Source organism: Lutra lutra, chromosome X (assembly GCF_902655055.1).
Source record: "Lutra lutra chromosome X, mLutLut1.2, whole genome shotgun sequence".
Lineage (NCBI taxonomy): Eukaryota > Metazoa > Chordata > Mammalia > Carnivora > Mustelidae > Lutra > Lutra lutra.
In genome coordinates this window covers 84,167,887-84,188,555 of record NC_062296.1, presented here as the reverse complement: position 1 = coordinate 84,188,555, position 20,669 = coordinate 84,167,887, and the positions used below count along the sequence as shown (strand labels likewise).

General features: G+C 48.8%; 1 protein-coding gene and 1 long non-coding RNA gene across 6 annotated transcripts in view; one reads left to right on the top strand and one right to left on the bottom strand.

Annotated features, from left to right (window-relative positions):
* Window positions 1-20,669, bottom strand: part of SH3KBP1 (SH3 domain containing kinase binding protein 1) — a 340,123-nt gene that overhangs the window by 22,709 nt on the left and 296,745 nt on the right. For all 5 annotated transcript variants that reach the window (XM_047715300.1, XM_047715297.1, XM_047715298.1 and 2 more), the window contains one exon: window positions 8,219-8,304. In XM_047715300.1, the coding sequence (XP_047571256.1) occupies window positions 8,219-8,304 (86 nt within the window). The remainder of the gene's footprint in view (window positions 1-8,218; window positions 8,305-20,669) is intronic.
* On the top strand, window positions 13,914-14,749 carry LOC125091620 (uncharacterized). Its single transcript, XR_007124720.1, has 3 exons — window positions 13,914-14,055; window positions 14,153-14,237; window positions 14,372-14,749. It is a non-coding gene; the product is annotated as an uncharacterized LOC125091620 (long non-coding RNA).

Here is a 20,669-nt window from a genome sequence, read left to right as displayed (position 1 = left end):
AATCAGAGGTTACCAAAAAAGAGCAGTTTTCTTAATGTCCAGAAAATGTAGCTAAAGGAAACAGAGCCTGACAGACAAGCCTGTGAGGCTGAACTAGGCCGCTTTGATCATTTCCTCCAAGGCCCTGGTTTAAAGATGAGAAACCAAGATCCACACCTGAAACTGATAAAATATTGTGTGTCAACTCTACTCAAAAAAAAAAAAAAAAAAAAAATCCGGGACCCAAAGAGGTGTGTGCCATGGTGGACGGCCTGCTACAGTGGGACATGCGTCCGGAGGACACGTCCCCTTTCAGGGACCCAAGGAACAGGGCATTTCATCTCATTCAAAGGCACTTTACTGAGCGACAAGATGAGTAGTCAGACACTCACTCATAAAAGAAAATTTTTGCGTGTGAAACAATAATATCCTAATGCCTAGAGTTACACAGAACCCAAAATTAAATGCCAAGTAAAAAAATTCAATGAGAAAAGACATTCTGTGCGAAGCCCAGTGCTCTTGTTACCACACCGGGAGGGACAGACCCCTCTAGAACTGGAGGCTTCCATTCTCCAGCCTTGGGGAAGGAAGAGGACAGAGGTACAAAGCATTTAAAGGTTCCTTTAGGGGCACCTGGGTGGCTCAGTTGGTTGAGTGGCCGACTCTTGGTTTGGGCTCAGGTCATGATCTTGGGGTCCTGGGATTAAACCCTACGCTGGGCTCCCCTAACAGTGTGGAGTCTGCGTCTCTCCTTCTCCCTCTCTCTCTCTGCTCCTCCTGCTCATGCTCCCTATCTCTTTTCTCAAGTAAATCTTTAAAAAAAAAAGCACCCTTTAAAATCTGACATTGTTGGGGCGCCTGGGTGGCTCAGTGGGTTAGGCCGCTGCCTTCGGCTCAGGTCATGATCCCAGGTCCTGGGTTCGAGCCCCGCATCGGGCTTTCTGCTCAGCGGGGAGCCTGCTTCCTCCTCTCTCTCTGCCTGCCTCTCTGCCTACTTGTGATTTCTCTCTGTCAAATAAATAAATAAAATCTTTAAAAAAAAAATCTGACATTGCATGAGTGATTTGAAAAAAAGTAATTGTAACCCTATAAAAAATTAATCTGCTAATTGTACATTTCTGGGCAGTTTGAGTTTTCACCCATGCTTGAACACCTGCCTCTCTCTGGGGCCTTTAGTTTGTCCCCGACATTTCTCTTCCCAGACCCTCATTTCTGCACATATGCGCTAGACCTGTAATTTTCAGAAGCCTCCCCAAGAACTGGTGTGAGTCCATGACAAAGCTACCACCTGTCTATAAAGTGCCAAGGAAAAGAAGGTCAACATTGTGAGTCTCCCAGTAAGCTAAATTTGTCCAATTTTTAAATCTACCAAGCAATGGCATTTGCTTTTTAAGATGTCCTCAATTAGTAAAATGAAAGTCAGCAGTCCCTCAAATTAAAAGCCTTTTGTGTGTGTGTAAGTCTTTGAATTCTAGAGAACACGAACAACCTCAGGGAGAGATGACTCAAGCGTGGGGAGGTGGGGAGCGCCACCGCAGGTCACTACGCAGCTAAATAAAGTGGCTTCTCCGGCTCTAAATCAGGGCTCCCTGTTCACTGACACCTCATCTTTAGCTTGTCACCACCAGATCCAATTACCCTTTAGCGGGGCGCACCAACCTCACTCCTAAGTGCTCATCACTTTTCTCATTTAATAAATCTGAGGTAGCAGGAGGTGGTCTCGGCCAAGGCATCCACATCAGGCCTTAACAAGGGCCCTTGGCTAGAGAAGGGAGTTTGATAACTCAAATGTCCCCCTTAATGAGGTGTAGTTTTGTCTCTAATGCTTTTAGCGTGACAAAGAGGTCCTTGAGTGTGGTTTTCTGGCAGGTCATAGATCCCTCTGGATATTTACAAGTCAAACGGAAGCCGTAACAGGGCTCTGCCAATCTGTGAGCCCACGGCCAGCGGGCAGAGGGCACTGCAGGCCAAATGAAGGCCATGTGCAACCCGAGAGCGCACGTCACCTGTTCCCTTCTTGGTTCCACGTACGTTCTCAGCACCGAGGCCTCAGTCGAGCACAGTGTGGAAGTAAGAAAGCTTACTGTGTAAGTCTCCCTGCTGAGTATAGACTACGTTGCCCCCACTGGGTGTCCCTCTGCATTTGCATTCTTCAAGGTGCCAATGGTCTCAGCATGTAGCAGAGACACTCCAGCCACTGGGCTGAAGAAAGGCTGCGGGAACCCTGGCCGTCGAGGTGGGCGACCAAAATCCCAGAGCAGGACACACTGCCTCTGTGCACAGGTGAGCTTCTGGGGCTGGGCCCAGGTCCACACGGGTAGTGGGCACTGTGAGCCTCTCCAAGCCGAGAGGCATTGGAACACATCTGCTGAACACCCGAACGTCCCTCTGCTCATCTCACCCGTCAGTTCCTTTTCCTTGTTGCCTATAGACGACTAGAGGTGCCTCGGGGAGGATGGCACTGCTCCCTCTGTTTTAGAATCATTCATGTCGCCAAACACATCGCTCTCATGGGGCAAAACATGTATCATCATCTCCCCACTTTGATCTGTTTAACCCCCACCTGTTTCTACAGCATTCGTGCGCCTTTTCCTGTGGGCACTTTGAACGTTCACCACTTTTGCTCTTATTGGATGCAGTGGGATGAAAGAGGCTTGCAGAACCCATCAAAACTAAGCATGGACCTAGCCAACCCCACAGACTGCCGAAGACTGGGAATGCCCTGGTGGGGGCTGGGCAGGCAGGGGGAAGGGCCCCGGTTTGGGTGTGGCCTGGTGTTTCTAACCGCAAATGTCTGCCTGTCAACACCCGCAGCATTCACGTGGGGCCAGACTCTTGGAAGTGCCGAGAAGGACAAGGCCTTGCCATTAGCCCATCTCTTCTAGGACTGCGAGCTGATTTTGAAATCAGTACTGGTTGCCAGCTTGACCTCCTTTACTCAGTGCAACCTAGACTGTAAGCCCTAATGGTCTTAGGGGAGAGGTGGGGAGCCACACGGGGACACTGCAGGGAGAGGTCTGGCATAGACCCTCTTCCAAATGAACTGGAGCCAAGGCCAAGTGTCCCAAAGCGCAGGAAGGACACCAAAAATGCTCAGAGTGCTGACTAGGTTCAAGATCATCCACCAGAAGTTCAAGATGTTTCACTTCCTTGGTATAAAGCACATGACCCTAGAAAGCCCAATCTCTTTTGCTTTTTGTCGTCACACTGGGGACATGCATATAGCTTCTCAAATAGTCCTGAAATAAGTTGGTGTGGAATTGTGTCCTGTGTCCCTGGATAGGAGCCAGAGCTGCTTTTAACAGCTTTATTGGGGGTATCATTTGTATATCACAAAATTCACCCAGGTTAAGCATACAACTTAATAATTTTTGGGTGCCTGGGTGGCTCAGTTGGTTAAGCGACTGCCCTCAGCTCAGGTCATGACCCTGGAGTCCCGGGATCGAGTTCTGCATCGGGCTCCCAGCTCCACGGGGAGTCTGCTTCTCCCTCTGACCTTCTCCTCGCTCATGCTCTCTCTCACTGTCTCTCTCTCTCTCAAATAAATAAATAAAATATTAAAAAAAATTTTTAGTGAATTTATGGAGCTGTGTAACCATCATGACAATCCAGTTTCAGAACCTTTCCAGGATCCCAAATCAATGAGGTCTTCCTAGCATTGCCAGGGTGTCAGCAGGGAAGTGCTTTTGCATTTCCTGGTCCAAATGAACCACAGGCCAGGAGGCATCTGTAAGAGATCTGAGGACAAGATGAAGTTAAACTTAGATCTTCCAAACTAGTTTTATGTCCTAAGTCCATCAACTTTAAAGCTGGCAACCCTTGGTCCCCAAATTGATTGCCATGTCCAGTGCGTATCTGTGGATCGGGTTGGAAAGCCGGAGGAGAAATTCCCAGCTTCCCCACATGAAGAGGGGGTGCCGGTCTCGTAAAGGGAAAGAAGTGGGGACAGTGGGATGAGATCTGAATAGGATGGGTGGGGAACGACGGTCAACAAAGGCAAGTGGCAGACGAGAAATGGGAAGGGTTGTTTCCAAGTCAAACAGTTGCTTCTGGATGGCTTAGCTCCCAGGCGGCTTCCCACCTGGGGCCCGCTGCTATCTCCATGCTTTAGTGGGAAAGAGTCCGAAAATCTCCGTGGTATTGGAGTGTAATAATAAATCCTGCCATGCCGTGGGAACCACAATATATGGCATAATAAAAGTAAATGTTATGGCACTTGACTCCTCGGCCTATAATCTCCCATTCAATCGGAGCAGAGAGTCTTCCATCAGCAAGAGAAAACTGGACAATTTAATTTTCATTTCTATTCATGCGCAGGCCTGCTCTGGAGCTCATCCATGGCTCCTATTATGTTCCTTGAAATATGGCCCTGAAGTTTGATACACAGTATCTCGAACCAACATCAACAACTTCGTTTTGGACTAACTGATTTCATTCTAAATTACTGTGGGCTGACAGATGCTGGTAGCTGCCCACAGGAGATCGGAAAAAAACCATGTTCTCTAATTCAATATTATAATAATTTAAAATTATAGCTTTATTAAGAGGAAACAAGTTTATTTATAGCTAACACTGATGATTTCTAAGGGCTTCCAGGGCTGTATTGGGCTATTCACTGCGGCCCACATTTGGACAGCTTCAATTGTTTGACTCACAAACAAAACATTCTGGTACAAATAATTTTCTTCTTACGTCAAAGCAATGAGCAAATGATACAAAAGCAGAGACACAAAGCAGCCCTGAAAGGTGCCAGCCCCTCCGAGGTATCCTGTCCTCCTTGACCCACCCATCTAACAAGAGCATTTCTGCCCCGGAGCCTAATGACATTCTGCTTAAAATCCGTTCCCCCCTTGGCCTCTGAGAGGTTGCCAGATGCCTCTTTTCCCTTAGATGGGGACTTTGTGCCCGGTTTGGTCATCAAGCTCTAGGTCCTTCTTCCCCTTTACTCCTGCTAAGGCCTTTACTTATCTTCCTGACTTAACTATCCCTTCTAAGCAGACAATAGCATTGATAATAGGCATTTCTATCGTGCAGCCCATGAAGGGACGTTACAGAACTCTGGAAGACAAGGTGAGGAAGTTGGGAGAGATGTCCGTTTCCTTCTTCAGTGAAGAAGCTGCAGCCGGGAGGGGCAGGAGAGGCGGTGTAAACTACGGAAGGTTTTCCCAGCCTGGACGCAGCACTCTGCGCTCCTCACGCTGGGGTCTGCACGTGCCAGCCCTGCACTTGGTCTCCTAGAAGGTCCTCCTCTCTACTTGCAAACCCCGTTGGCCTCTACAACCTCAGCTCTCCCCAGCCTCGACCTTCTGGCTTCCGCCTCATCCAGCACTAACACGGGGACATCTGACCACATCTCAAAGTCAACAGGCTTACATAAATCCACATTTCCCCCCAGACCGGTTCCTCCCCCAGACATGCTTATTGCTTCCCAAGTCACTTTTCCCTAATCCTGAAACCTCACAGCTGACAAGGGATTCTCTCCTCCTCCCTGCGCCCCAACCCAGTCAGGGCCCAAGGCCTGGCAACACTTCTTTTGCTTTGCTGCTTCCACATCTAGCCCTTATTTCGCGATCTTGTGGGGCAGCTTAAAGCAGGGTCTCTCTTAACCGCCTCTCACCCGCACTACGAATAACCTGACTTCGCAACACCCATCTTTCCTTCATCGATTGGTCCCACAGAGCTCCATCAGTTATCATCGAATGCTTAGACCTGATCATGTCACTTCAGTGTCAACCCACAGCCTACCGAATAAATCACAGACGCGTCCCTCCTCTGCCGAATCCAGCCCAGACCTCCATCTATAGGGCAGCTTCCTCCGTGCCGCCGTGAACGCTCTCCTATGGCCAGCCTGATCTGTGCTCAGTTATCCGCACTTCCCATGGGATCACCCTGCCTGCCTCTGCCTCAGTGAATCCAACTTCTAGATCCAAAGGAGTCTGCCCCCCACTCAGGGAGCCTGCCCTAGCATCTGGGCACTGCAGAGCCTCCCCAACTGTGACTGGCATTACCTTCCACCACTCAGCGGTCAGTGAGACAGTCTGCTAGTGTTTCCTCACTTTCCACTTGCTGTCCCAGAGGCCCAAAGGGACACAAAGCTGCTAGACGGCAGGGCCTGTGTATGAGGGCCTTGGTAGCCATTCGGCCTTGCCCTTGAGTAGATACTCAAGAATTTAGTGGCTGATTACAAGGCCACTGAGGATAGTTTCTTGCAATGCAAACAATATGCATGACATGATTAGCTTGAGGAGTTACGGCCTTCGGGGATTAACGTCTTCTTGGTAAAATGAGAGCAAACTAAGCCTCAGCAGCTCTTTCTGGGCTCCCATATACACACAACAGGGGCCCAGTTTCCACATATGAGAGCTTCCGTAGATGAACCCACTTTGATCAAGGCCCCCAACGTTTCCAAACTAGCTTGTCAGACTGAGAAATATGAAATGCATATTTTGGTGAGAATCACCCGAGTCATCTCCAGACCCAAAGAAAACAAGAGCCAAAGGCCAACGCTCTTCCCAGGCAAGGCACAGCCCTTTGTGTCCTGGAGGAGGGAGAATACCTCCCTTCCTGTGGGGGGGTCCCACATTACCTTCTCTGCCACTTCACCAGCTGGCCATCCTGCCTTAAATCGTGGGCCTGAATGTTAAACCACAGTGGCAAGACCAGAACTTCATCAGGCTCATTCTGATGACTCCGTCTCATTCATAGCCAATCACTGCCCTGCTCTGCTCTGCCCTTTAACCAGGTCGAAAGCTCCAGCAGGTCGGCATTTCTATTATTATTCCATCAGCCCAAGCTGTCAGAAGCCTTTGGTTGCGCTTCCTGACTGCGCTTCTCAAAGGCTGGGGTGGTCAAAAAGCCTCTGCAGACAGAGCAAATATTTTTGGTGTTTACAGTCACAATGACATATCCTACCACTAAGTCTTCATAAGATCAGGCCAGAGACTGCAGTCAGCAGTTGTAAAGACACAACTCTATTAGCAGGTTTGGAAAAATACAGCAGCCCAAAAAGGAGGAGTAACCCCAGGTGACAGGAACGCTCACGTTAGGCACTCAGGTGCCTTAACTTATGGGTCCGCCAACGGTCAGATGTTTGTTTCTAAATCGAGCAGCCAATGCAAAAGATGCTGGAAATCTTCCATGGCAAATCAGTCCCTGAGAGTGGCTGCCAGAGGTTTGGGAAGGGGTGGGGGACAGGAGGGACATGGGTGTAGTTATAAAAGGGCAACATGGCGGGATCCTGGTAGCGACGGAATGTTCTGTATCTTGACCGAGGGGGAAGATACACAGACCTAACACATGTGACAAAACCATAAAGAACTAAAGACACACAGGTACTAGTAAAAGCAGGGAGCCCAGTAGACATGTCCATGCCAATATCCTGGTTCCGATCTCAGACTGTAGTTTCATTATGACATTACCATTGAGAGAAAAGGGGTCAAGGGTACGTAGGTCTCTTTGTATTACTTCTCGCAACTGCATGCAAATCTCTAATTATTTCAAAGTAAAAAAATTTAATTTAAAAAGGCAAATTCCAAAATGTAGCCCTATTACGTAGAATATTATGACCATGATAGGTACAAATAGAAGATGTAAAGCTAAAAAAAAATTTTTAGCCCCCAAATCTAGACTTCTTAAAAGGGCTGTCACCTGAGTCAGACCAATAGTGGCCTCAACCAGCACACATGCAACCTCGTGCCACCCACGCACACACCCAGAAGACCCTCTCACTTGCATCCCCACAGAGACTTTGGCTACCTTTCCCTTCATCACAGTGCTATCTTGACCTTTGAAAAACTCACCCATGTTCTTAACTAATCAGCAATTATCACGCCAGTGCTCATTTTAAATTCAAACTCAAAACACTAAGTGTTGACTACAATGAACTCGGCCATTCTGCATTCTCACCCATTCACCTTTTTACATTAAATACATAAGTCACTGGAAAATACGAATATAAGTGTTAATGCCCACTTTTACAAAAGGCTTATTCATCACCTCTTTTCTTTAGACTGTTCTCCTAAGGTCAGGGAGAGTAAAAATTCCAGGCATTCTGTTTTAATGTGGCAATCACCATCACATCGCCTTTACAAAACCGCGACTTCTAACACCGATGGTGGGCTGTTAGCCTTCCCTTTAAATGGCTGTGTTCGTTCTCACCAGGCTGCTAGAAGGGGCAACCCAAACGCTGCAGTTTTATGAAAATTTTGTGAAGAGAAGCCAGAACGCTAGCCTTACTCACCGATGTCATTGCTGCGATCCGAGAGATCCTTGTCCAGGATGCCAGAAATCGAACTGCCCACCAAGTCAATCTTTGGACCGTCACCCCTACATTAAAAACACAAGTCCAGGCATTTAATAATTGGTGTGTGTCCTTGTCATTGTGTCAGCTTTCTCGCTGCACACACATTAAGGAGTGTGCTGTGCATGGGGCGGGTGGCACCGTTGTCTGGGAGGGAGCCAGTGGGAGCCAATGACCTATCCAACCGCATGGGCCTCAGTCAGACCGGCCGGCAGACTGGATGCCCACCTCTCCAGCACACATTTTCAGAGAGAGCTATTTTAATAATGACTGTTCAGCAACACACCTTCAGCCACTAACCCTCCCGCTGGTACACAGGGTACGACGCGGGGCCTGCTCCCACCCCATGGCCAAATAAGCACCAGCAAATGATAAGCAGAGCCTCCCTTTTAAGGAGCAAGGAATTTAGCCAATGCTGCTTGTCAAAGGTCGGCTACTTTTAACCTTGAGAAAAAGATTTTCTGGCCTGAGTCGGAGGCATCAGCTGGGGTGTTGACAGGCACAAGGGGCTGAGTTTAAGGTCTGGCAGCCTGAAAGCTGGCGCTGGGGCCCAGGCCTGTAAAATTAGATGGCTCTTGGGTAGGTGCCCCCATACCCGTCAGGACACAAGTGACTTCCCTCTGTATCTGGGCAAGGAACAGCTCTGAGGGGTGGGAGCAGGCCTCTGAGAAGAGGAGAGAAACAGCCCCCTCACGCGAGAATAGAAGGTGCCTCCGAATTCCTCCGAAAGGGCTGATCTCTAGACCCTTTCAGGGGGATGAGCCCCGAACGAGATTATCTGTGGTCTGTGATGGTTGTGAAAGAGGAAAAGATCCTCACCCATAAAGCGAGAGGGAGAAGCCAAGTAGTTGTTCTGGGAAAGCAACAGAAATAGGCCATCTCGTGGCTCTGGGCAGTCACCATGGCCTGAAGCCAAACCACACAATGAGTAGCAGAGTTACTCAAGGCTCGCCTGTCAAATACCCATCATGCAGGGCATATGGAGAGGGCCGCACTGGGTGGTTCCTACTCTGGAGGGGCTCACGGTCTCCATGGGAGAAACAGACAGACACACACACAGGCCCACACGGCACAGGCTGGGCAAGGGAAACGCACATTGAAGTCGTAGGGGACGAAAGGACTGGGTCAGTGCGAGGGATCTGTGTGGTGTGGTCAGGGGCACACAGTGGAGGTGGCCTTCCAGCTGGGCCTTGGTGGGAAAGGGAGAAAGGATATATCAGTAAAAGGCATGATTAAGCAAGGACCCCAGGGGAGGTGGGAGTGCCCAGTGTGGACAGGGTTTCCTGGGCTGAAGCCTGAGGTCCCCAGAGAGCATTAAGAGCAGAAAGGCAGGCAAAGGTCAGACTGCTGGGCTGAGTACTAGAAGGTTCTGTTTGTCTTGGAAGTAATGAGGGAGGGAAGGACAGTTGAGGAAAGAGACCTATAAACCAGGGGACAAGGGAGGGACTTGATAGGGTCAACCCGTATGTCTCTTCAGTCAAGAAGGGGGGGTGGTCATAGCATTCAGTGTGACTCGCATATCCTTGTGATGGTGGAGAAGACCCAGTGGAAGGAGGTAAGCCCCCGTCAGTCCCCAAACAAACAAGACTGACCTGTAAATCTTTAAAAGTAAACGTCTTAAAGTAAGAACTCTGGGCCAACAGGGCTGGGCCGAATGGCTTGACCTCCACCAAGAGAAAACACAGCTCTAAAACTGTGGGTGGGTATTAGGAGACTTTCGGGGCTTTTCAGAGCTCGGCCAAAGTACAAGTTCAAGGAGAGCATGGACCACTGTGCTTGGAAGGGGGAAGCAGCTTAAGCTTTAGAGCAGAGCATTTGTTTTCCGCCTCAGCCCCACCTCCTGAGGCTGTGGAGTCCCCTAGGCCAGGATACTGTAGCAGACTGGGGGGACAGAGTAGACTCCATCCCCCGGCCACCAAAGGTCAGGTCCCACAGGACACACTCCTTTGGACAGACCCTCAAGCCAATAGGAGCAGTGAGACTGGGGAAATTTATTTCAAAACATTTTATTGGCAGGGCCCCAGTGGCTACTAATTAGAAGGTAACCTTCTGAATGAAATGTTTTGGGAAATGCACCATTATTAGTAGGAAAGGATTTTCATTTTGAAAACTACTTGAGGACTCCTGATCTTATTATTTTCTAACTACAGAGCTGCAATGCTTTGGTGCTGTCATTCTCCAAACTAACACAACTCAAATTATACCCAGAGCCAGACAGTCCTGTCCTTTTGGGAACACACCAAGGACCAAAACCTATGAGAACACGTGTTCTGTCCAGGGAGAAAGGTCACTCAGGCAACAAAAGTCCAGTTAATTCCACTGTTTTTTTTTTTTTTTTTTTTTTTTGCCAAGAGGAAAGTTGGTTTGAGGTGACGCCCTGGCGGGATGGCTGGGGACAGAATCTGAGGGTGTGTTGGTGGGACAAGGAACTTTATGTAGCAGTTAATGATCTGTATCTCAGAGCTCAGCTCAGCTGCTTCTGAACATGTGGTTTATTCGTGCATTTTGGTAACTATGAATCTCGGAGCCGCCACTTCCCTCTTTGATTTGACAGCTAGACGCTTCCAGTCAACTGTGAGCCTATCTTGAATAGACTGTAGAGAACGCTACTGCTCATTACTGTGCTCATCATATCCTAGGCTGTATTACTTTTCTACCTTTATTTGCCCCCTTACTGTCACTCTCAACTATTTTATTCTTATAGATGCATTTTTGGAAAGTTACCACAGAGCCTTTGGGGAATGGCTCAGGGTAAAGAGAAGTAATTTCTAAGAATAGGGTGTATATCAACAGCATTTAAAATGGGCATCTGCTTTGGCCCAGTTCTGGGAGGCTATGCTAAAGAAATTGTCTGAAATGACCAAATGGGTTTTGGAGATCAGTATGTTTACCACAGTGCTATTTGTAATAAAGAAAAACTGAAACTAGAATCTTTCATAAAGAGGGGAACAGGTGAATAACTGATATTTGATGGACTTTTATATAGCCATGAAAATGATATTTAGAAACACATGACAGGAAGGACAAAGGCTGGTGTGACAGTGGCAAAGGGCAGAGACAAATTAAAAGTGACCTACTCTCTGTGTACATACACCCACAAGCCCTGCTTAGGTATTAGGAAGAAGGATCATTATTTCTTTTTAAGACTGGAAGAATATTTATAGTGACTCTTCCAGTGTGATGGGTGACTGCTAGTACCCAGCTTAGCCCCTGGCACACGACAGAGGCTCAAAAACACCTGTGGAATTCATAAGCATTTGCCTTTGTCCTCAAAGGGGAATGCATTATGCATTTGTTACAACAGATGCAATTCCCCCCAACCCCCAAAGCTGGAGGATATTCAGTATGATCCTAACTATGTAAAACCAATGAAAAACAAATCAAATCACATGTAGGGAAAAAGATGGGAAAGAAACAGTCCAAAATGTTATCAGTAGTTATCTCTGGGATATAAGACTATAGGTAAAATTTTTCCTTCATTAAAGTTCACTTTTAACAACAGAGACTCATATAATTCAGGCAGCTTATGTTCCCTCTCCTTTCTCCCCAATGGTATTGCCAAGGACAACTGATTGCCAAGACAAGAGATGGTCTGGCCCTTGCCTATAAACCCTCCTTAAAGAACCTCCCCGACCACAGGTGCCCCTGTGATCACCTGGGCCCACACCTGGAGCTCACCTGGGAACCAGGTGGGGGTGTGTGGAGTTCCAAATCCTAGACCAAGAGGCCCAAGCCTTGAGGGATCACCTGAGGAAAGAGGAAGTACCATCCCCAAGCGACCTGTCGCCAGATGCTAAAGATCCAGGGGCATTCTGACAAGAAGGAACTGAGGATCCCTCCATCTTTCTGAGCCCTGATCCCACATGTCAAGAGCCAGACACAGGCTTTCGGCTGAAATTATCTTCTATCCGGGGCCAGAAGCAAGCCTATTTTGAAAACACAGTAGGTGTCGTTTAAAAAGGGTTCTGATCCTTCCAAGTAAGGAAGCTGCAGCTGGTGTTTTGACAGTGTTCAGACTGTGGGTGTGGAAGCGTTTTACAATGTCTATTTGTAAATGCTTTTCACTGTATTTATAGACTCTTACAATAATGCTAATGAATTTCAGTTCTGAAAATTACCAGAATTTTTGAAATTCTCCAAAGCACACGCTTGGAGTAGCTGACACCCAATGAGGCTGCAGCCCTCGATGGTTGGTCTCTGCTCTCCTCCAGTCTGCCCAACACATGGGTACCATTTTGGCAAAAAGGATGTTACTAAATTCAATGAGAAAAGAAAAATCTGATCCTTTTGGAATTTACTAGCTCCTGAGAGGGTTTATGTATGGTGAGTTTCTATGCTGTCAGCTGTTGAATAAAAAGAGAAAATAAAAGAAAGCAGGCATATCCCCATATAGCCAAAGATACCAGAACAAGATTGCCCTTACTCCTTTCTGATTTTTAAATCAAAACAATGCTATTGTCTTGTATTTTTCTCAGCAGTTTTGGTTATGGACCCTTGAAACACCTGACTTGAACAGGCAACCAGCGCGAGGTCTCCTTGCTCTACTGGACAGGGGGCCTAAACTGCAGACGATGGGGGGACTAGCTCAAGGACACTGGCAGGAGTGAGTGGAACCCACAATCACACAGAAGTAAGAGCTGCAGCTATTACTGCTTACTGAATGCCTATCCTGAGCGAGGCACCAGGACAAACTCCTTTTGTCCATTATTCAATTTTCACATCCATCCCTTCGAGTATCTGCTCTGCATGGAGGACACGGAGCCACATTGCCCAGAGCCCCCTTTGGTAAAGGGCTGGTTGCCCCTGCCGCTGGGGGTGCTGTTGTCCTCTCCAGGGACCACCTCAGTTACAGAGAGCTTCCTCGGCCAAGGCATGTCCTTTCTAGGGCAGCCCACACTCCACAGTATAAAAATCTTGGCCAGATCAGCCCAACACAGGACGACTCAGACAGGCCATGTCAGCCCCTCCCTGTGGTCGGCCAGGGCCTCGGTGAGCCATTATCACAGCTTGACTTCTCCCTCGGCCCAACGCTGCTCCCTGCTCCCTTCCATGGGCACTAAACCCTAAACAGAGCTGGCACACTAAATGCTGCCTCGGGGCCTGCTTCCTGACGATCCCCACCTGTGATGCCCTTTATTTTCATTACACAGATCAGGAAACGAAGGCTCAGTGACATGAAGTCACTAGCTAACAAAAGGTCACTAAAGTAGGGTCTAGATTTGAACCTATTAACTTTGACTCCAGAGCCCATGCTCTTGACCACTCCTCAAAGCTGCTTCCCTCAGTCTCTGGTCATGGGGATGGTGAGTCATCGAGAAGGCTGGGCAGCCTGTGTCAGTGCAGCTCACTGCCAGCTGGGTAAATCGCCTTTGCTCCCCAATTAAAAAGGATTCCTTATAAACAAGAATCACACACTCAACCAGCCCAGAGGTGCCCACTCCGGCTGCTCAGACCCAAGACAGGAGACAGGGCGTGTACAGTTGGAAATGCAGAAGACGCGCCATGGGCATCCCTGGAGAACATGAGCTCGGCCAGTGGCATGGCCCAATTTAGCCCAAGTTGGGACAGTTAAGCCAAGACATGTGGTCTGGAAAAGGTGTTGAAGCACGGAGGAAGCCGAGGCAAGCAAATCAACAAATAAATAAACGGACGGCAGGACTAACAGCAGGCATCAAATGCCACACCCGAGAGACCCATGACCCTTTTGGAGGTGAATGGGGCTGAAGGGGAAAAGAGGGAATCCACAGATCCCCACTGAAGGAAAATCTCGAGTCTAGGTGAAGACTCTTTCTGGCAGACCTCCTGCCCACTCTCGGAAGGATTTATTACCTTGATGTAAATGTTTGGGCTCTAACTGCCTAAAAATTGTTACAGGGCAAAGAAAAATGCTGAGAAGGAAAGGAAAGGAGAGGAAACAGAAATGGCCTGTCCTCATGCTCAGGAAACCGAGGCGCACCCTGTAAGTCCTGCTTTGTTTCCAGCTTTCATCCCACTCGGGAGGTGTCAACACATTTGGGTGGTGGCAGATGTCAATGTAAAGATCATAGAGAAATGACGTGTTACCCTGTCTTCTTTCTTGTTCCAACTACACAGCCTTGGCTTTTTCCCCCTTCTAATGTGAAACTACCCCACCTGACTGTGTACCTGCCACGTCCTGGTCCAAATGTGCACCAAGGAAGTGATCGCTCCCTGCCCGTCTGCTTGTGACATCGAACACTTAGGCTCTGACCGCTAAAACTGGGTATGTGTTGCCCAGCTCAAGCCCCTATTTTACTGCAGACAAGGGTCTTTGCTCCAAGGACAGCAGTTAGGTGCCCGAGGCCACACAGCTAATTAGTGGCAGAGCTGAAACCAGATGGATGCTTCTTGACATCCGGTCCGATCTTCGCCCACCACACTTGGGATGGCAATAAACAAATGCGTGTCTGCGTACACATGCTTTATGCTTCTAGAGATTCTCTCCTGTCTCCAATAAGCAACTGTAAGAGGACTCTACCCATCTGTAAAGGTAGCAGATGTGAAGCCAGTCCTTTAGGAGAGTTCCGCCCTGGGATGTCACTGCCCTGGGGAGGTAGAATCCTTCTGTTGGGAAAGGACAAAATTGTAACAGCGGTAAGCCCAGTTTCCTTCAGTCATCAGAGGGAGGGCAGGAGGAGGAGCCCTCCGCTTTCTGAGAAATAAGGGTCCAAAGGTGCTGCTGATATCTGTGGGTCCCTACATACCCACCCGACGGCCAAAGACATCCCAGGAATCACCAGCACTTTTGACTGGAACCAGAGCAGTTTTGCTGGCAGCTCTCCCCTTGCACTGCATCCTTGTTTGGATGCGTACAAACAAGCTTGGCTATTTATAGGTGGTGAAGATGCCGTGGAAGGTGATGGGACATTGCCCACTTAATTCGCCTCCAAATTTCTGCGCTCTGTGCAGACTCTGCAAGTGTGTGTGGGAACAGGCCTCTCTCCTGAGCCCATCCAGAGCAGAAACCCACAGCTCCCGAAAGGCAAAAGGAGGAGCACCTAGCAGCCCTCATCTGCAAACCCACAGCTGGGCATCTCAGAGGGGCAAGGGGCTTTAAAGATGCCAAGAAGGGGAACTCATCTTCACCCAACTCAGAAAAGTTTGTGAGGTGCTGCTTGAGGGAATGTGTTCAAAGAAATAGCCCATGGAAGAAAGCATTGTATGACCCAACCAGTACTGGGCCCGTGTGAGGCATTTGGTCTCCCACTGGCCCCTTGCCCGATCTGGACCATCACTGGCAGAACCATCAGTGTGCGTCAAGGCCCAAGGCCTCTGGGCTGGGGCTAAAACCCCATCGTTACTGTTGGTTCTCACAGCAAGAAAGAAAATTCATTTTAGGGGTGGGTGGAAGGAAGAGAGAAGGGTAGACAGACATACACATGAAATGAGGTCAGCAAAGACTGCAGACATCCCTACAGTGTGAAAGGTCTTATCCCCTGTGCCCTATGGGAGTCCTCTGGTCCATAAATTATCTTCCCCTCCCTCAGTCATGGCCTTCCCTGAATCTCTAGCTGCTTCTGGGGGAGGTTGCTCATGCTTCCGCACCCTAGAGACCTCTTGAGGTGCTATCCGAGAGTGTCCATGTTTCCTCCCTCCCTCAGGGCTATAGCACATGACCTGCCTGTCACCACGTGGAAGGCCCTCTCCCACCGAGGTCACCCAGGGAGCATCTCAAGGGAGGAAGAGAAGCACACACGGATTTGCCTCTCAAACGCCAGGCAAAGAGTCAGGGGCCTGAAGTGCGGGAGCTTGTTTAAATCTGCACACCTGGGCAAGGCGGGCCTCACTCTACCACTCAGAAACCGAGATGCGGAGAGGTGCGCACCTTGCCCGAAGTCACCAGGTAGGGAAGTAGAGGAGTGGGCTGTCTGTCCTGCTGTGCCAGCTCCAAAGCAATGGGTGGGCAGGAGCCACGCCTACCCTGGTTACCACAGTTAACTACCCCCTAGAAGAAGGCCCGGCCAGAAATATAGGTACTTGATGAATATCTGTAATGGATGGTCACACACACACACACACACACACACACACACACACACACACACACACACCCCCCTCATCACTGCATCCATCTACAAGCTCCCACTTTTCATCTTTTTTCCATAGCCAAGTTTCTCACAAGCCAAGTCTACATAAGCTTGGCCACCTGCCCATTCTCTCTTCAGTTTGCGCCAGCTCTGTCTCTGGCTACCAACCACTGTATAGAAACTCCTGGACTGGGAGTGCCAGGGCCAACACTAGTGACCAAAGCTCATGGATGCCCTTCAGTCTCCCGGTTGTACCCATGGTGGGGTTCTCACAGGGTGGTCAGCTAACCTCCAGCAGCAGCAGCAGCAGCACTGGGAGCTTGCTAGAAATGCAGGTTTTCAGGCCTTCACCCAGATCTAGTGAACTGGACACTTTAGGGAATAGCGAACTATGTTTTAACCAGCTTCCAGGTGATTCTAGTACACACTCAGGTGTGAGACCCACCCATCTCCAGTTGCTCCATATTCCTTTCTTCTGGATTCCATGACATCCTACACCATCTACCCTTTTTGAAGGCTCCTCATTCTTCCTCCACCCTATAAATAATATTGGCTCCACTCTCTCCTCTTCTCCCTCTGTAATCTCCTGGAGGGACCATTCTGCACCTGGAATTACCATCCATGAGCCAATGGCACACACCTCTGCAACTACCAGCCAAGACCTCTCTCTTAAATTCTCCAAAGACATGGCTGGGTCTTGATTTGGGGAAAAGAGGGGAAACACTCAAACACCACGTGATGCACCACTAAGACTGTTTGAAAGGCATTTTGAATACTTGAGTAGTCCAAACTCACAATGATGGCCAAAGCACCCAAATGCTTAAGCACGCCAAACACTTGCACTAGGTACCTTTCTCTTCCTCCTTTTTGATCCATTGGTGGATTGGTTTATACCTAGTAAGAGTGAAGAGGTGGGGGAGTGGGGGAGGGGCCAACACCCCTCACAGAGCCACTGAGACCCGGAAGCTCATTTCCTGTTCAGTTGTAACCCCAGGGGCTGGAGCAGCCTGGCTGCCTGTGTAAATCTAAAGAAAAATGAACTTCCGTGTGGGTAAATTGGTCTCAAGAGAGACATCTGCTCTTCCCTAAGCACCGAGTTGATGTTTGGCATATAAATGTTTACTTAATCTTTGCCTCCAGCTCAAATGTCTCAGAGCTCTGCAGCCTCTTATCTCCCGGTGTGTCTCTGAAATCCATCTTCCATCTTCATTACAAGTAAAAGCCTTGCAGTTCCACTGTCCTTCCCACTGGATACGGCGTTTCAGTTTCTGTGGTGGAGCCTTCAACCCTTCCCAGGAAAAGTACCTCATGGGTTGACCTTTAAAGCAATAGCCGTCTATTGAGTGGCACAAGTCTGGGAAGTCACCAGGTCTCCTGCACACAACCTGGTGTCCGAGACCCAGATGCCCACCTTCTCAAGAGATCCCTCCTCCGACACATGCTTCCACATCTGAAGTCAACGCATGGTGCCCTCCGGGATGCTTGAGCCACGGTACCAATGCCCCCACATCTAGCACCTCCTCTCTGAATGGCCAACTACCACCCTGATCATGAAATCTTTCTAATCACTGGCTGTCTTCAACTCCCAGAATACACCGACGTTTATCTGGGAGGGCACCAGCTTCTAGAACATCAGCCTCACCTCACTTTGGCTCTTGCCATCTTCCTGAGCCTATGACAGCCACCAATGCCAGCCCCGCCTTCCCCTGGTCCCTTCACTTATGACCTTCACTCACGTTCAGTCACCCAGCTTCGTGGCCCCTCTCTCCGTGGTTAAGTTCATCTTCAGACCTACTGCGCCTCTAAAGCTGTGAGCACACACCTCCCCTTTCTGACCAACATCTCCTGTTCTTCCGGCTATCAGCTTTTCCCACTCCATGCTCGCTCACCTCTCCTCGTCCTGATGCCCTTCGGCTTCACTTCCTGCCCCTCTAGCCCAGACCTCCTGTCTACTACTCAGGGCCTCTGGAGCACCGGCCCTGCCATGCCCCACCCTGCCAGTCCCCTGCCCCCTCTACTTGGAGAGCACACGCTGCTCCGTGCTGTCCACGGGAGAGCAGACACCGGCCAAAACTCCCCCGCAGCTCGGAACAAAGGTTCTGCTCCAGCTTTCCCGCTATTTGGAAGAAAATGAAAAAAATATTACAAATTGGGGTACTTATGTTTGGGAGGATTAACAGACCTGCTCTAGCCTGCTTCTACCTCTTTCCCTATTGGGTTTATTCTTTTGAAGTCCCACACCTGTCCTGCCCCTCAGGTTTCTGGCTCGCTGTCTCCCACCGCATACAATTACTAGAGCTCAGAGCAACCTGCTTCCCTCCAGCATTTCCTTGGATTTTTCTTTTTCCTTTTTTTTCTTTTGGACCATCTCCCAAGTTCCAGGACCTCCTTTTACAGGGCTCATGTTTATTACATCAATAATACACATTATTGAACATACAATATCACATGTTCATGTGTGTATACACACATACAAAAAGGTTTAGGTACGTTCTGTCGATTGAAACATTTTTATGATCAAATATCAAAATAAGTGAGAAGGCTCTATACTTTCGAGCCTCCATTTTCTCAAGTGTGAAAATATGGGTGGACAGAATGCTTGTCCCACCACCACCGCCTTGGAAGCACAGCGGGCTGGACGAGATGAGCACTCTGGCTTCGCACACTGGGAAGTAATAACGAACGCATAGCCAAGGTGCAGACCTTCAAATGAAGGAGGCACTTAGGGCCTAGTAGAATCTCCTCTCATCATTTGGTTTTTTTTTTTAAGAGATAGGGAGGCAGGGGAAGGAGCAGAGGGACGGAGAGTATCTTAAGCAGGCTCCACCCCCGGGCCAGAGCTTGAAGTGGGGCTCGATCTTGATGTGGGGCGCAATCCCATGACCCTAAGGTTGTGATCTGAGTCGAAATCAAGAGTCAGACACTTAAATGACTGAGCCATCCAGGCACTCCCCTCATTCAATTTTTAAATCAACTCTGGTACTAATTTTTTTTAACAGTCTTTTTTTTTCCCTGTTATAATTCCATCTTAACTTACTTTTTGGAAATTGGAAGACTATTCTTAACCGTGGGTAAGTATGTTAATGGCACGCTTCCACTTGCTCAGGCTGGACACAAAACTGCAAGGGCGTCGTTCTACTTCTCCCAGATGTGGTTCCTAGAAACCGACCTGCGGCTGAGCCCCAGGATTAGAGAGATCCAGAACAGTGCCTTGCACACAGTGGCCCCTCAATACATTTCTGTTAAGCAAATGTATCCAAAAATGACCCCCCCTCTTCTTAAACTTGTGCATTTCTTCATTTTAAAAGATACCACTTCCTATTTAAATGGAAAGAAACCAATCTCTCCTGGAAGCCACATTTGGCAGGAGGTTTCTGGCTGGTGAGAACAAATAATGACCGTGTGTCCATGTGTTCAATTCTCTGTCCACCATCCAGTCAGGCAAATCCTAGAGAGGATTTGGCTTCCTACAGTAGATAATACTTTCTCTTTGGAGGACTCATGATGCAAAACTTTCTGAGTGCTGCTAACATTCCTACCTCAACCAATTGGGTGGAACAAAACCAAGTTCATAGACCGATATAAGGGCTGGTTGTCCAATGTAACTGCTTAGCAAAAATATGAAATGCGTGAGGCACTGAGAAATAGTAAGACTTTCTGTGATCTTCTTCAATTTTGTAATGTTGAAATCCATGGCACGCTAGGTACAGAACATGGGACCCACATGGTGCAGAGCTTGTACAGGGCCTGGGAAGGATGACGGGAGAGGCAAAAGTGAACAAAATGTCAGCACTGGCACCTCCCTGCCTTTGTAGGACCCATGGCATTCAACAAGTGTGTTATATGAGCCACTACCATATGCTCAACCCTGTAGAGCATGTGGGGATGACAAAACATACTCCTGATCTGCTTTAAATCTGGTAAAGGAGTCCGGGGGTGTGAGCATCCCAAGTGGCACAGCATGGGGCCCCACACTAGGCTAAACAATGGGGTGTCAGGCTTTTGGAAGACAGAGCAATCCTGAGACATAAGGGAAGGCTTCCAGAAGCTGGGTGTGCTAAGTGGGCTCTGAAATCGGGGAGCATTAATAGGTGCATGAGAGGCAGCCAGGGAAGGGGAGGGCACTGTCAAAAACTTGGGATAATCGAGACCAGGGGTTCTCGAAGTGTGGACATAGGCCAGCAGCATGGAGATTACAACCTGGGAGCTTGATGGAAATGTAAGTTCCCAGGTCCAACCTGAAAACTACCAAGTCCACAACAGTGTGGGCGGGGCCCAGCGATCTGTTTGAACATGGTCTCCAGGTGATTCTGACCCACACTAGAAATTGACAGCCTGCTCTAACC